At 35.7% G+C, this 16,700-nt stretch overlaps 1 protein-coding gene across 2 annotated transcripts in view; it reads left to right on the plus strand.

The window, feature by feature from the left end:
* The window catches only part of EVI5 (ecotropic viral integration site 5), a 228,596-nt gene that overhangs the window by 130,991 nt on the left and 80,905 nt on the right, over positions 1-16,700 (plus strand). For both annotated transcript variants that reach the window (XM_061186311.1, XM_061186313.1), the window contains one exon: positions 15,042-15,176. In XM_061186311.1, the coding sequence (XP_061042294.1) occupies positions 15,042-15,176 (135 nt within the window). The remainder of the gene's footprint in view (positions 1-15,041; positions 15,177-16,700) is intronic.

Here is a 16,700-nt window from a genome sequence, read left to right on the forward strand (position 1 = left end):
CAGAGCAGAGCAGATGTATTTTTATATTTTATTTATTTTTTTATGTTCTTCTACTTAGGAATAAGGTTGTTCCCAGAATCTCAGTGAATCTGAGATGGCCTCACTTAAAAGGGCTGGAAGTGACAGAGGCCAAGTAGGCTATTACATGAATATTGGAAATGTGGATAGTATGATAGCTAATGAGGGTGACACTCCTACAGTGAAAAGGATCAAGGGGGTCTTCAATATACTAAATTACAACTAGAAAAAAATGTAAAAAGATAAATAAGAAAAACCATGCAAACACTAAACAAAAGAAAGCTGGAGTGACTGTATTAATATCAGATAAAGTAGACTTCAGACTTCTTGGAATAAAGAGGTACATTTCATGTTGGTAATATGGTCAGTTCAATAAGAAGACATAACAATCTTAGGATTGTTATATATTTAGGAATATATGTCTCCTAATATGTGTATGCTCCTAATGATAGGGGAGCATGAAGCTGAACTGATAGAACTGAAAAGTGACATGGACAAATCCACAGGTACAGTTGCAGTCTTAAATACCCCTGTCTCAGTAATTGGTGAAACAAGTAGGTGGAAAATCATTATGGAATGGATATCAAAGACCAACCAACTTGACCCGGTTGGCATTTATGGAACACTTCACCTAATAACAGCAGAATACGTGTTATTTTTAAGTGCACATGGAACATTTACAAAGATAGAACATATTCTGGACCATAAAATAAATTTTGACAAATTTAAAGTAACTGAAATCATATGAAGTATCTTCTTTGACTCTAACAGCATTCAGTTAGAAATTAATAATAGATATCTGGGAAATCCCTAAAATATTTGGAAATTAAACAACACATTTTTACCCCTGTGTCAAAGAGAACATCTCAAGGAAAATTAGAATGTGTTTTGAATTAAATGAAAATGAAGACACAACATTATCAAAATCTGTGAGATCTACCTAAAGCAATGCTTAGTGCAAAATTTATAACATTGAATGCTTATATTAGGAAAGGCAATAAGTCTCAAACCAACAATCTAAGCTTCTACCTTAAGAAACTAGACATGTAAGAGGAAATTCAACCTAAAGCAAGTAGAAGGAACAAGTAATAGAGTAGAAATTAATGAAATTGAAAACAGTATAAAACAAAAATAGAGAAAATCTGTGAAATCAAATGCTGGTTCTTATAAATCATCAATAAAGTTGATAAAACTCTGTCTAGACTGACCAAAGATAGAAAAAACAATAGCCAGTTTAGGGATGACATTGACTTTTTACAGATGTAACCAAGTTGTCTTGTCTCATATCCTGGATTTGTCTGATTCCTTTCTCGTAGGGTCATATTTCCTGTAAACTAGATTCAGTTAAACATTTTTAACATTTAGATTATAGATGATGTTGTGAACTTTGCTTTAAATCAGGAATCACATAATGTAAGTTCCCACTATTAGTGATGCTGCTGAGTTTGATCACCGTGCTAAGTTTGGTTACCACACAGCCTTTCCCTTGGAAAGGTATGGTTTCTTCTTTGCAACGATGAAGTAATACATTGGGAAATACTTCTGTACCAAATAAATATCTTGCCCTCTATTCACCTTCTACCTAATGGTTTTAGCATCCTCTGATTGGGTTTCCAAAATTGTGATTTTCATATTTTCTCATTTTTTTCTACACTGTTAGCTAATGTTCCTCTGTAAAAGAGACTTTTCTCTTTTTCCCCTTCAATCTGTCTCTCTTACTTACTATGAATACTTTTCTGTCACTCCAGACTCATGGGCTTTTGTTTGTTCTGATGTTTCATATCATATTTAATGATTTTAATGCTATTGGTACAATGATAAATATTAAACTTCTGAGCAGCAGTTTTTAAAAGGTAAATTTTATTTTTAATAAATTTTGAGTATTGATATGCTTTAAAAAGCATTTATGCAGTACTCAATTATTGAGTAATTGTCTTTAACAGATCATTGATTGCATTTTATGCTGACTCTTGATACTTTGAACCTGATATTGTGGGTTTTCAAAAATGATTGTGTTAATTATTTTTTTAAATTGAGGTATAGTTGATTTACAATATTCGTTTCGGGTGTACAACATATATATTCAGAGATTACACTCCATTTAAAGTTATTACAAAGTAATGGCTATATTTCCCTGTGCTATACAATATGTTGTGTTAATTTATTATTTAGTATTTACTACACTAAATAAAATTTAATATTTACTTATATTTAGTAATTTTAAATTAAATAATAAATATTAAACTAAGCATAAGATAAACTAAGCATTGAGATTAAACTACCCCTTTAAGTATTTGTTATACATGTTGCACGTCAGTTTTTCTAGTAAACCCATAGAAGTAGAAATGATCCAGTGATATTTCATACAGTTGCATGTCTGACTTTGTTCTTTTTGAATGTGATGGGGCACAGATGTGTTTATATTGGATGATTTTTCCTGATGAGAGCAACTGTCTGAGTCTTGCTTGATCTATTTATAAACTTTTTGCCCTACACATGACTGCTTATCATTCAGGTGTCCTGAATAAGTAATTGTTGTCCAGCAGTTTGTTGGCTAGGATCAGCATATACAAGAAGGATTGTAACACTTAAAGCTGCTGAGTGCTGAAATGACTGCCTTTTGAGGTTGTTGGGACCTTTGTACCAGGAAGTACTTAACAGGAGGCTAGGCAAGATTTCTTTCGATCTTCCTTCCTCTTCCTATAATTCTAGAAGAAAATATAAAATAATTATGTGATACTTTTAAGAACCAAGGATTTGATATGAAGAATAAAAACTAATCTTACTTAGATTAAACACATGAATAAACATTAATCAACTAAAAACTATCTGTTAGTGCAAGTTGTGAAATCATCTAGATAATTTATTTTAGAAAGTGTGTTTGTTAAGCAGCATTTAGAATTGCCCCACACCTGATTTACCTACTGGGTTTGTTTTTCTTTATGAATATGGAAGTTAACGTTTAATATTTCTTTCTGCATTATAAACACTTTTAAACTCTGGTGACATTTCAAGAAAAAGCCATATAATTTGTAATTATTGGTAAGTTTATGTACATCTTCCTAAAAATCCAAACTAGACTGATGACTTTACACATTAAGCTTGATAAACTCTCAGTATGCCTAGAAATCTGAACAGAAGCTTTCTTCCAAACTAATTTTGGCCTTAGTCTAAGATTAAATGTTTTATATTCATATGTAATCATTTCTTTTCAGCTTAAATAATAAATGAACATTCAGTTTAGTGGAAATAATTGTTTTCTTAACATTTTCTTCATCAAAATATCTTGCAGTTTGTGTATATAAATAATCAGAGATAATCTTCCACCTTTTAAAGGATGCATGTAATTTTCAGATGTTGGGAATAACTCATTTAAAAATGATATACCAATTTAAAAAACAATAAATTTATTTATTTTATTTAGTTTGGCTGCGTTGGGTCTTTGTTGCTGAGCACTGGCTTTCTGTAGTTGCGGCGAGTGGGGGCTACTGTTCGTTGAGGTGCGTGGGCTTCTCATTGCGGTGGCTTCTCATCGCAGAGTGCAGGCTCTAGGCGTGCAGGCTTCAGTAGTTGTGGCATGTGGGCTCAGTAGTAGTGGCTCTCAGGCTTAGTAGTTGTGGCGCACAAGCTTAGTTGCTCCGCGGCATCTGGGATCTTCCCGGACCAGGGCTTGAACCTGTGTCCCCTGCATTGGCAGGTGGATTCCTAACCACTGCGCCACCAGGGAAGCCCCCAATTTCTCAAAAGAGCTTAGTGTGGCAAATCTTTAAATAGTACATCCATATTGCTTAGATTTTTAAAAAAAGACTCCTTGGAACATGTGGTAGAGAGGATTACAAACATCTTTTTTTGGGATCATATGCTGGGTGGGAGAGCAACTTTTTATTTAAGTTTTTTTCTCCTTTAATATTGTCTTGCATAGAATCATATTCTGGACTCTTTGATAGTACAGGCATTTTCTCAGATGCTTTGGACGTAACAATGGAAATGTACCATATTCCCACACTATCATAAATTTTGTTTATTTTTGAAACAAATAAATTTTATAGGTTATTTTTGCAGCATTGAATTTCCACTCCCATTGTTTAATATATGGTTTATGATAGAGGGGGGTTTTGTTGTTGTTTTTAAACCAAGAGTTGACTAGCTAATTGATTCAGCAAATAATGTTTCTCACTTACTATGAAAAGTACAGTTTAGTTCTGGCAATATAGTGGTAAATCACACTATCCTTGGCATTGATTGTACAGTATTTATAGAGATAGATATTGTGAAAATTATTAGAGTGGCAATTAGTACTACAAGAGAGAAGAATACAGGGTTCCATGAAATATGTGGGGTCCTTAAAAGGACATATAATTATCAGGTCTTGAATAAATACAAGAAACATCTTTAAATACAAACGTTTACTATTCACTGGGGCACTTATATATTCTTCATTGAATGTGTGAGTTCGTTTTGTTGTTGTTTTATTCAAGATACAAATAAAAAAGACTACTAAGGGCATTCTAATTTATCTTTACTTTTGTAACTTTTATAACACCAGAAAAGCACTTGGGATTAAAAAGTAGGTGGGCTAGAGACTCCACTAAAGAAACATTTCTGTCAGTTTCATTGGAATGGGATTGCTGGTATCACAGAAGCAGTATGAGATTCATTGACAAAAGTAAATTTGATGTAAGTGTAGGAAAGTCATTCATTATTTGTGGACCTTTAAATAAATGGCCCCTTGCTGACTTATCAGCCATCGTAATTGTGGCAGTTGTCATTTGGTAAAACAAATTGTATATTTTTCCAGTTTACTAATTTGAATATGAAGTATATTCTTAGGAATTTATTACAAGAATGTTATGTGAGATGTTTAGTTTTTATTTTTTTAGGTGTTTAGATTTTAATATTATACCAATAATTCTTAGAACAGTACATATTAAAACAATATATTAAGCTCTTAAAACATATTATTTCAACCCTTATATGGCTTAAATGTTAAGCCATATAAGGGCTCTGTAATCCATATTCCCAGTTAACAGAATTGCCAGTCTGTTTGCCTTGCTGAGTCTTGTTAGTTTACTTATTAGTAAAGTGGAAGTTGTGGTGAAGGTTAAATGAGAATACAAAGCGCTTAGCATGTGCCTGACATATAATGAGCACTCAGTAGATGTTAGCTACTATCTTCATTGTTGTTATCATCATAAACTTTAAAACCTATTTTAGAATGAGTGGAACAGGAACAGGAACATCTTAAAACAGAACAGCTGCATCAGAAATGGTCAAGGCTTGGGCTTAATATGATAGCTGTTATTAAACCTCACTTTAGGGGACTTCCCTGGTGGCTCAGTGGTTAAGAATCTGCCTGCCAATGCAAGGAACACGGGTTCGAGCCCTGGTCCGGGAAGATCCCACATGCCGCGGAGCAACTAAGCCCGTACGCCACAACTACTGAGCCCGGGTGCCACAACTACTGAAGCCCACGCGTCTAGAGCCCGTGCTCCACAACAAGAGAAGCCACTGCAACGAGAATCCCGCGCACCGCAACGAAGAGTAGCCCCCACTCGCTGCAACTAGAGAAAGCCCATGTGCAGCAACAAAGACCCAATGCAGCCAAAAATAAATTAATTAATTAAATAAGTTTAAAAAAACCCAAAAACCTCACTTTGAGCTTCTCTTGGCTTTGATGATTTCTTTCTTCCTCTCAAAAGTTTATCATTCTTTTCCTGACCTCAAGTTAACCTCATAAAAGCCCAATTTTTGTTTTGCTTTGTATTAAAGTTTTCAATGCAGTGTTGTTGGTTTCAGGATTTTGATTGTTTTTTATTTTTATTTCTTTTCTTTCTATTTGGTCTGGGAAAACTATAAAATGAGTTGGACCAACCATGCTAAAAAGTGTCCTAAATAGACATGGTACTAGGAATTTTTGTTCCCCAATGTTCACTTGTTTCATAGCCACTGTGTTCCACGGCACTTCCTCCTGGTAAGCAGCTGGAAATGCCCACACGTGCTGCAGTTTTTTTCTCAGGCTGTGTGGTACCAGTCACCTTTCCTGGCATCTCTTATTCCACTGTGAGGTAGTTGAGTTAAAAGGCTTAATAAGAAAACAAAAACAAAAACAAAAAAACCCTTGTTTTATAAATGACACTTTTTTCCCTGTGGAAAAAAATTTTAAATTGAAACAGGTAGTTTACAGTGCACAGTAACATCTTTTAACACTGGTACTTTGATGCCATTTCTGCCACTCACTGGTTGTGTGTCCTTGGACAAGTTACTTCTGCATATAATACAAACTTCTTGTCCTGTATATAATAACGGGTGATTGAGACTTAAGTGAGTTGGTCCTCTAGAATAATGCTTGGCATAGAATGAGTGCTTAATAAGTGGTAGCTATTATTAAGATTAGTATCGATATTACCATTATTTCATCATTATAATTCTACCAGCTTGCTTTGCCAATGGCATAAACTGTAAGTAATAAAACCCAAAACTTAAAAGACCTAAAACTGACAGGTAAAGTTTTTAATAGACTAAACATTGACAAGTATATCACTTTCCTGATCAAATTTAGATCTACATAATTTTGAACAGGGAGAATTGGAAATGGTAGAAATAAGTACCAAATAAGAGAATTCAATTGCAGAAGCTCTGAGTCAATTGAAAGGGACGAAAAACCAAACAAGAACAATAAAACCTCTAATCAATGTTTAATCTTATTTATAAATTTATAAGATTTATTAGGGTTCTCCAGAGTAATGGAACCAATAGGACAGACACACACACACACACACACACACAGACTTACTGTAATTGGCTCATGCCATTATGAAGGCTGAGAAGTCCAATGATCTGCCTTTTACAAGCTGGAGACCTAGAAAAGCCAGTGATGTAATTCCAGTTGAAATCCAAAGGCCTGAGGGCCACAGAAGCTGAAGGTGTAAATTCCAGTCCAAGGGTAGGAGAAGATTGATGTCCCAGCTCAAGCAGCAGGCAGGAACAGATCCTCCCTTTTTCTGCTTTTTGTTCTATTCATGCCCTGAATGGATTGGATGGTCCCCACTCACATTGGAGAGGGCAGTCTACTGAGTCATCTGGAAACACCTTCACAGACACAGCCAGAAGTAATGTTTAATCTGGGCATCCCATGGCCTAGTCAAGTTGACATAAAAATTAACCATCACAAGTCCAACCCTTGTCAAATTGGCACCCATGTACATCTCCTTAAACCATACTTAATCTCCAGATAAAATAACAGGGTCATAATTCTGCATAACTTGATACAGTTATATCCTGAGCATAACCAAAAATGTACTAATGCCTTTCTCTGAAGAGGAGGTAAAGTCCTTGAGTGACGTTTTCTCTTCTTGTATCTTAAATATCCTGTAACTTAAATACTATACTATAAAACAATACTTAAATGCTGTAATATAAAGTCAGTGCATCTTATATTGCATGATAAGGGAATAAGAAAGGAAAGAAAACAGGTACAAACGTATTCATAGCAAAATTAGGAGGAAATACTCATGACGGTTAGAGTCCTCATTTCTGTAAGTGATCATGTGGTTGTAGCTAGTATTTGTAGCTGCCTTCTTCCACTACCCACTCTGTATTCCTTTGCCTTCAAAAAGCACCTCAGCTGGTCATGGTTCTTTGCCTGGTGGAGTGACCCAAACCTTCACTCCTGAAGGATCTGGGCCATTAGTAATCCTTCCTGGATTGGGTTGTTGTAAATTTTTAGTGACTTTAATCACAGGGCATGATAATACTAAGAGACATCCCAAAGGATCTCCTATGTTCCACATATATTCTTTCCTGATCTCCATTGTGGAGTAGTAGTCCACTTTCCCCTTGGTAGTCAGGATCAGTCAACCAGACCAGCACCGTAATTCCCTTTTTTGCCTATTGATTCAGATGCATGAGGACCCAAAGCGGTTGGATGAGTCTTAACTTCCAGTTTACTGTCTCCTCGTGGAAGCATTCCTCCCTCAGGCACTAAGAGCTCTAGACCAGCAGAGCATAATGTTGCAAAGCAAACATTTTGTTGGTGAGTCTGTAGCAACAATAGTGTCACTCCTATTTTCACCCCTTGACCCCTGGATCTATGAATTATGGGAGAAACGGCACTGTATATTGGACAGTGATTCACAGCATATTCATTCTTCTGGAGAACCTTGCCCCAGCCCTGCAAGGTATTGCCACCTAGCTGGCACTGTAAATGAGTTTTCAAAAGGTCATTCCACCTTTCTGTCAAGTCAGCTGCTTGATATTAGGGAACTTGGTAAGACTGGTGAATTCCATGAGCATGGGCCCATTGCTCTACTTATTTTACTATGAGGTGCACTCCTTGATCAGAAGCAGTGCTGTGTAGAATACCATCACAGTGGATAATGCATTCTGTAAGTCCATGGATGATAGTTTTAACAGAAGCATTGCATGCTGGGAAGGCAACTTCATATCCAGAGTAAGCGTCTGTTCCAGTAAGAACAAAACGCCCCTTCCATGATGGAAGTGGTCCAATGTGATTAACCTGCCACCAGGTTGTTGGCTGATCACCCCAGGGAATGGTGTCGTATCAGAGGCGCAGTGTTGATCTCTGTTGCTGGCAGATTGGACACTCAGCAGTGGCGGTTGCCAGATCACCCTGGTGAGTGGAAGTCTGTGTTGCTGAGCCCATGTATAATCTCCATCCCAGCCACTATAGCTACTTTGTTTATAAGCTTATTGGACTTTTTGAGGAAAGAGGCTGACTGGTATCCACAGAATGGGTCAGTCCATCCAATTGATTTTTTAAATCCTCTGCTGAGGTCACCCTTTGGTGAGCATTCACATGGGAGACAAACATCTTCACCTTTTTAGCCTATTCAGAGAGGTCTGTCTACATACATCTTCCCCAGATTTTTTTGTCACCAGTTTTCCCTTCCTTTACGTTAAACCAAGGCATGTCCAGCATTTCCAGTTCACTCACTGTGGGCTGTGGGCCACCCTTTGGTCCATGTTTCAGCCAACCAACCAAACAAATGTTAGAGTTTTTTCTAAGTCCCTAAGTCATAGCATTAAATGCAGATTCTCCGTTCATTGAGCCTATATCAATACTAAGAATCGATCCCAATAAAAATACTTTTTGTTCAGTAATGCATATGAATGTAATTGAATAGAGCTAATTGCTATATACAGAAATTGATAATGGGATGAAATTGGCTTAGTGGAGTTAGATTGATTCTGAATACTTTATTAAAGTGTATCAGTGCTTGTATAATTTTCGTTAACATGTTTGTATTGATCAACATGGAATTAAAACTTCCTTAGACTCAAAAGGTAAGAAAACACCTACCTGGGCCAGGTGGTGGAATTGTAAAAATGCCTTCTACTACAATTTAGTATGAGATGTAACATAAAATACAGGTATACCTCAGATTGTGGGTTCAGTTCCAGATCACTGTGATATAAAGCAAATATCACAATAAAGTGAGTCACACAAATTTTTTGGTTTCCCAGTGCATATAAAAGTTATGTTTACACTGTATTGTAGCCAAGAAGTATGCAGTAGCACTGTGCCTGAGAAAAACAATGTACACACCTTAATTAAAAAATATTTATTGCCAAAAATGCTAACCATCATCTGAGCCTTCAGTGAGTTGTAATCTTTTTGCTGGTGGAGGGTCTTGCCTCGATGTTGATGGCTGCTGACTGATCAGGGTGGTGGTTGCAGAAGGTTGACAATTTCTTTAAAAAAAAGCAAAGTGAAGTTTGCCACAGCGATTGACTCTTCCTTTCATGAACAGTTTCTCTGTAGCATGCAGTGCTGTTTGATAACATTTTGCCCACAGTATAACTTCTTTCACTTTTGGGATCAGTATTCTCAAACCCTGCCACTGCTTTATCTTTATACTTTTTAACTAAGTATATTTAATATTCTCAATCCTTTGCTGTCATTTCAGTCATCTTCACAGCATCTTCACCAGGAATAGATTCCATCTCAAGAAACCATTTTCTTTGCTTGTCTGTTAGAAGAAACTCCTCCTGCAAGTTTTACCATGAGATAGCAGCAATTCAGTCACATCTTCAGGCTCCACTTCTAATTCTAGTTCTCTTGCTGTTTTCATCACATCTGCAGTTACTTCTCGCACTGACTTGAACCTCTCCACGTCATCCATGAGGGTTGGAATCAACTTCTTCCAAGCTCCTGTTAATATTGATATTTTGACCTTTTCCCATGAATCATGAATGTTCTTAATGGCATCTAGAATGGTGAATCCTTTCCAGAAGGTTTTCAATTTACTTTTCCCAGATCCATCTAAGGAATTGCTATTTATGGCAACCGTTGCCTTACGAAATGTATTTCTTAAGTTTTTTGAAGACTTGAAAGTTGGAATTATTCCTTGATCCATGGGCTGCAAAATGGATATTGTGTTAGCAGGCATGAAAATAGCATTAATCTCATTTTACATCTCCGTCAGAGCTTTTGAGTGATCAGGTGCATTGTCAGTGAGCAGTAATATTTTGAAAGGAATCTTTTTCTGAGCATTAGGTCTCAACAGTGGGCATAAAATAGTCAATAGACCATGTTGTAAACAAATGTGCTATCATCAAGTCTTCATTACCATTTAGAGAGCATAGGCAGAGTAGATTTAATTCTTAATGGCCCTAAGATTTTTCAGAATGGTAAATGAGCATTGGCTTCAGCTTCAAGTTTCCAGCTTCATTAGCCACTAACAAGAAAATCAGCCTGTTCTTTGAAGCTTTGAAGCCAGGCATTGACTTCTCTTCTAGCTGTGAAAGTTTTAGATGGCATCTTCTTCCAATAGAAGGCTGTTTCATCTACATCAAAAATCTATTGTTTAATGTAGCTGCCTTCATTAATGACTTTAGCTAGGTCTTCTGGATAACTTGCTGCAGCTTCTACATTAGAACTTACTGCTTCACCTTGCACATTTATGTTATGGAAAAGCCCTCTTTCCTTAAACCTCATGAACCAATCTGTTTTAGCTTCAAACTTTTCTTCTGCAGCTTCCTTACTTCTCTCAGCCTTCATAGAACTGAAGAAAGTTAGGGCCTTGCTCTGGATAAGGCTTTGGCTTAAGGGAGTGTTGTGACTGGTTTGATCTTTAATCCAGACCACTAAAACTTTTTCCATTGTCAGCAATAAGGCTGTTTTGCTTTCTTATCATTTGTGTGTTCAGTGGAATAGCACTTTTAATTTTCTTTAAGAGGGACTTCCCTGGTGGTCCAGAATCCACCTTCCAATGCAGGGGACGCGGGTTCGATCCCTGGTTGGGGAACTAAGATCCCACATGCTGCAAGGCAACTAAGCCCACGCGCCAGAACTACGGAGTCCGCGCACCTCAAGCAGAGAGCCCACATGCGGCAAACTACAGAGCCCAAGCGCTCTGAAGCCCGTGCGCCACAACTAAAGAGAGAAAACCCACACACCACAACTAGAGAGAAGCCCGCATGCCACAACTAGAGAGAAGCCCACGTGCTGCAATGAAGAGCCGGCGCACCGCAACAAAAAGATCCCGCATGCCGCAACGAAGATCCCGCGTGCCGCAACGAAGACCCCGCATGCCACAATGAAGACCCAACGCAGCCAAAAATAAATAAATAAATAAATAAATATTTTTTAAAAGGATCATTGTCAAAAAAAAATTTTTTTAATTTCCTTTTTAAGAACTTTTCCTTTACATTCACAACTTGGCTGTTTGGTGCAAGAGCCCTAGTTTTTGGCTTATCTTGGCTTTCGACATGCCTTCCTCACTAAGTTTAATCATTTCTACCTTTCGATTTAAAGTGAGAGACATGCAACTCTTCCTTCCTCTTGAACACTTGGAGGCCGTTGTGGTTTATCAAATGGCCTGATTTCAATAGTGTTGTATCTCAGGGAATAGGGAGGCCCGAGGAAAAGGATGGGGGAAACGGCCAGTCTGTGGAGCTGTCAGAACACAAACAACGTTAGTAACACCAAAAGTCACTGGTCACAGGTCATCCTAACAAATATAATAATAATGAATAAGTTTGAAATATTGTGAGAATTACCAAAATGTGACACTGACTTGAAGTGAGCAAATGCTGTTGGAAAAATGGCACTGATAAACTTGCTTGAAGTAAGGTTGCTACAAACCTTCAATTTGTAAAAATTGTAGTATCTGCAAAGTGCAATAAAGCGAGGAGCAATAAAATGAGGTATGCCTGTATTAAATAATACCCACTGTAAGCACTATAACAGTTAGATGGTGATATATAAGGCTATTGCGGTGGTTCAAAGAAAGAGATGAGAGCGTAAATAAAAACAATGACTGTGAAGATGGAAAGGAGCAGACAAATTCAAGAGATGTGGAAGTTACTAAGATTTTGTGATTGATTTGGTATGGGTTAAGTATAAGAGGGGAAGTTTTGACTTGGTCAGTTGTTAGATGGTGGGATCCTTAGCATATAGTAGTAAATACATGAGGAGGAAAAGATGGGGAGTCCAGTTTTGACATGTTGAATGTGAGGTGAGTATGAGGCTAAACAGATGAAGAAAACCAGTAGGAAGTTGTGAATATGAATCTGTAGCTTAGTAGAAAGATCAGAGCTGAGAATATGGACTTGAGAGTCATCGCTCTCTATGTATCTGTATATCTGTCAATATCTATCTATATATTTATTGTCCCTAGAGTTCCATTATTGTGTGTTCTTTCTTTCTCCCTCTTCCTGTCCCTCTTTCCCTCCTTTTTTTTTTTTTTTAAACTATTTTATAGATTCTTCCTTGGTGATCTCATCCATTGTCTGTATAGACTTATACAGAGACAAAATCTGATACATATACACAGTATCTGATAGTGTCTTTAAACAGACTGTATTAGTGGATGAAATCACATAGGAGGAATCTACAAAATAAGAAAGTTAACAGGAAGATTGAGAAAAAACACACAATATTGAAACCCTGGGGCCTACTGATTGATACACACAGACATATACACACACACATACACGTAGACATACATACCTATAATTAAGTAGTTCAGCTTACAGAGGAGACAGAGAAGATATGAGGTAGAACCATGAAAGAGTAATACCTCAGAATCTGAGGGAAGAGAAATTTTTGAGTTGTCAGTTGTTTTAAATTCCATAGACTATCTGGTGAAGGTAAGAGCTGAATAAAAGGGCTTTCCATTGAGTTTTTATATTGTTATTGGGTATTAATATTGTTAGGGATTAGAGCAGTTTCATCAAGGGATGAAGACTAAAGCTAGTTTGCAGTGGGTTGAGGAACAAATGGGAAATATGAGAAGAGAAATAGCATGTACACTATAGAATGTATCCCGTTAACAATAGAGGATGATTAGAAGTTTTGTAAATTTTATTGATAAAAATTTGTTCCCAATATTAGTACAGTTTTTTTTTACTTGGTTGGATCAGTTGGATTATACCAGATCAATGGTTTCATTCTCATTTTGGCCATTTGGGTTTGATGTATTCCTGGGGCTCTCCTGATAGAGTCTTGGAAAATAAGCGTGAAGTAACATAGAGCTTTAGATTAAGAGTAAAAAATTCTAGTATTACTCATAAAGTAACTATGATCTAATTAAACAAAAATCATGGCACCTGCATTTTGGATGTGGTCATTCCAAAATTGCCATTCTCCTATTTGGTAAGGTAAGTATTTGCTAAGGTGTTATACCTATTGCAGATGTACTTCTTGTATTGAAATATTGTTTTAATAGTATCAGAAAATTACTAGGAGAAACAACATGTAGTACACTGAATTAAAAAATTCTCATTTGCCTAATAAGTGAACGGTGCATTTTTAAAAATACCTTTTGGGTAACTGGGGCAAGGGAGTACCATATGTTTTAATTAAGTATTTAATAGTTTTTAAATAGAGTTTTAATTTGATGTCTATTTTGTTCCTAATGTATAGAAGAGTAAAAGGAACCATTCTTTACTTTTGCCAGTTCAGTGGGAGATTATTCCCTCTGACTCTATGTTGGAATTTTGAGTTGTCGCTATTTCTTTACTACGTGGGTTAAATGTGAAGTGATAGTTTATTTTAGGAAGTCTTTTATAATAGTGAATTCAATATCTTTTTGCTTTTTTGAACAGCTTTGTGTAGAAACTAGTTTAAAAAGGAATTTCTTAAGTAGCTCTATTGGTATAAAGTAGGAAAGGAAATGGAAAGGTTTCATGCTTCCATGGCTAATTTCTTTATGCAGCATCTTCTTTTTTTTGCTTCCAGCAGTCATTTTCATGAGTATATTTAAATAGATCTACATTTCTAACAGCAATTACATTTTTATTCTTTTGGGATTTAGGATGGTTCACGTTACGGTGGATGCTTTGTTTTTATTTCTATCAGGTTAAAATAGAATTTTCAGTAAATATGTACTTGTCTTCTATAGTCTGTAATGGTGCTGTCTAATAGTAATATAATGTGAGCCAGATATGCATTTTAAAACACCATGTTAAAAGGAGTAATTAATAATTAATGAAATTAATAAATAATAAAAATTTTATTTGATTAAATTAATATTTTGTTTAACTCGAGGCATTTGGAATATTATTTCAACATATAATCAGTATACGAATTACTGAGATATTTTGCCTTTTTATTTCACATTAAGCCTTCAAAATCCAGTTTGTATTTTACACTTAAAACTTTTCTTAATTTGGACTTACCACATTTCAAGTGCTCAGTAACCATATGTGGCTGGTGGTTACACTGTTGTACAGTTCAGGTCTATAGAGTTGGAACAGATTCTTAGTATCTGGATGGATGGACAGATTAAAAACAGATATTTATCTCCTATAAATTGGATTTGGTTAGTGTAATAACTGATTATGAACACCCAGTAATATGATCATCTTTATAGATATCAAACCTGGAATTTTTTGTTCATTGGAAAGTTAATTGGAGGAGATAAGCTGGAAATATTAGGTGGATGGAACTTTTACGATCTGGTTGCCCTCAGTAGTTGTATTGTGTAATTGCACTTATTTTTATTATATATACATGCTCATACTTCTGAAAAATTTCAGTGTATGTCTATAACTTGTAGCATAAATGCAGTTCCAACTACAATGAAGATTTTGTGCTACAGCTAGAGAAGGAATTGGTCCAAGCCCGACTGAGTGAAGCTGAGTCTCAGTGTGCACTAAAGGAAATGCAGGATAAAGTTCTGGATATAGAAAAGGTAAGAACAACATAAATGCTTTCATTCCCAAATTAGAGGGGACATGTGATAGATATTTGTTAAGTACTTACTGAGCAGTGAAATTGGACTTGGTGTTTTTGCACATTAAAAATCTTACATATTATAAGAGAGGAAAGGAAAAAAATACATGATTCCCATTTATTCTTTGTTGTTGCCATACTACTCAAAGTGCCATATTTAGGGTAAAAATGGAGATTAGAGCCCTTTTAGAGGAAAACAACCAGGATAATTTTGAGATGAATAATGTTTAAATGTCGGAGAAGAGAAACTTAGGGGATAGAAATTAACCATCGTCAAGATGAATAGTACTTACAGGATTTAGAATCAGCAGACTGCAGCTGGTACAGTATCTCCCAGACTTCTCGTTTCTGAAATTCTGGGAGAAGTGGGACAATTTGAACTGTAACAGTCTACAAGGTAGTAATATTACCTCTTGGCCGTTGGCCCAGTACTAACCCTTTTTGTTTTGTTTTTTAGTATATAAAATATGCTGAAAGCATTTGTCTTAAGCACATTTCAATTAATGTAATTAAACAGAAGGCAACAACTTCTAGAAGAATTAGATTTAGCTACAAAAAACTTGCCATATATTTGTTAAATTAATTTATGGAATACTTTTTGGGTCAATCCAGACCATAGTGTATTTTTTAATTTAAAGCGTGTGCTAAACACAAGTAAAAAGAACTAAAAACATAATCACGTTGGTAGTTTTTTAAAAAAATGAAAATTACCATTTTTATCCCTGTAGTATATAAATACATCATGTTGCTTTTATCCAAATAAAAGGTAAATTTCAAAAAAAAAAAAAAATCCACTGTGAAATTTACATTCTGACTAAGCACAAAAGTACACAAATATTAGGTCTAATCAGAAAATTCAGCTGACAAGTGAACATTTTTACTTTGAAATATGTAGATCTGAGATATAGAAGTGAATATTTTGATTGGAACACATTGCAAATATACCTTGTTTTCATGTAAAAATAATTTTTTTAAAGAAAAAAAAAGAAATTAACCATCATCTTCAAATATTATAATACCTTCATCTGCAAGAGGTGTAGAAAATAGACCAATACATAAACATTTCAACGAAAATTTCATCTGAGTGTAACTGTTACAGCTTTCCAAGCTGCAAAAAACCACCTCCGAATATATAGGAAGATCTTAGCTGGAGGTGTACTTACAGAAGCTAACTTGATTTTAGGTTTCTTATAACCCTCAGACTTGAGAGTCTCTGTTCCAAATCACAAACTCTGAATCTCTGTTTTCTCATCTATAAAATAATAGATGATTTGGTCTCTGTGTTGCGTTTGTTTCTTTGGCCTTTAGGTAGTATCTAGCCATTGAGTCAAAAACTCATAAATAATGGACATGAAAGATACCCTCAAATTCTTCTTAACTGTTTCTTAATGAAGTAGAATAGGGAATAACTACAATCAATAGTGGAATAATTTTGCTAGAAATCTACTTGCTATGTTTATATTATTTTTGGAAAACTTATTCT

This window comes from Eubalaena glacialis, chromosome 3, assembly GCF_028564815.1.
Source record: "Eubalaena glacialis isolate mEubGla1 chromosome 3, mEubGla1.1.hap2.+ XY, whole genome shotgun sequence".
Taxonomy (NCBI): Eukaryota; Metazoa; Chordata; class Mammalia; order Artiodactyla; family Balaenidae; genus Eubalaena; species Eubalaena glacialis.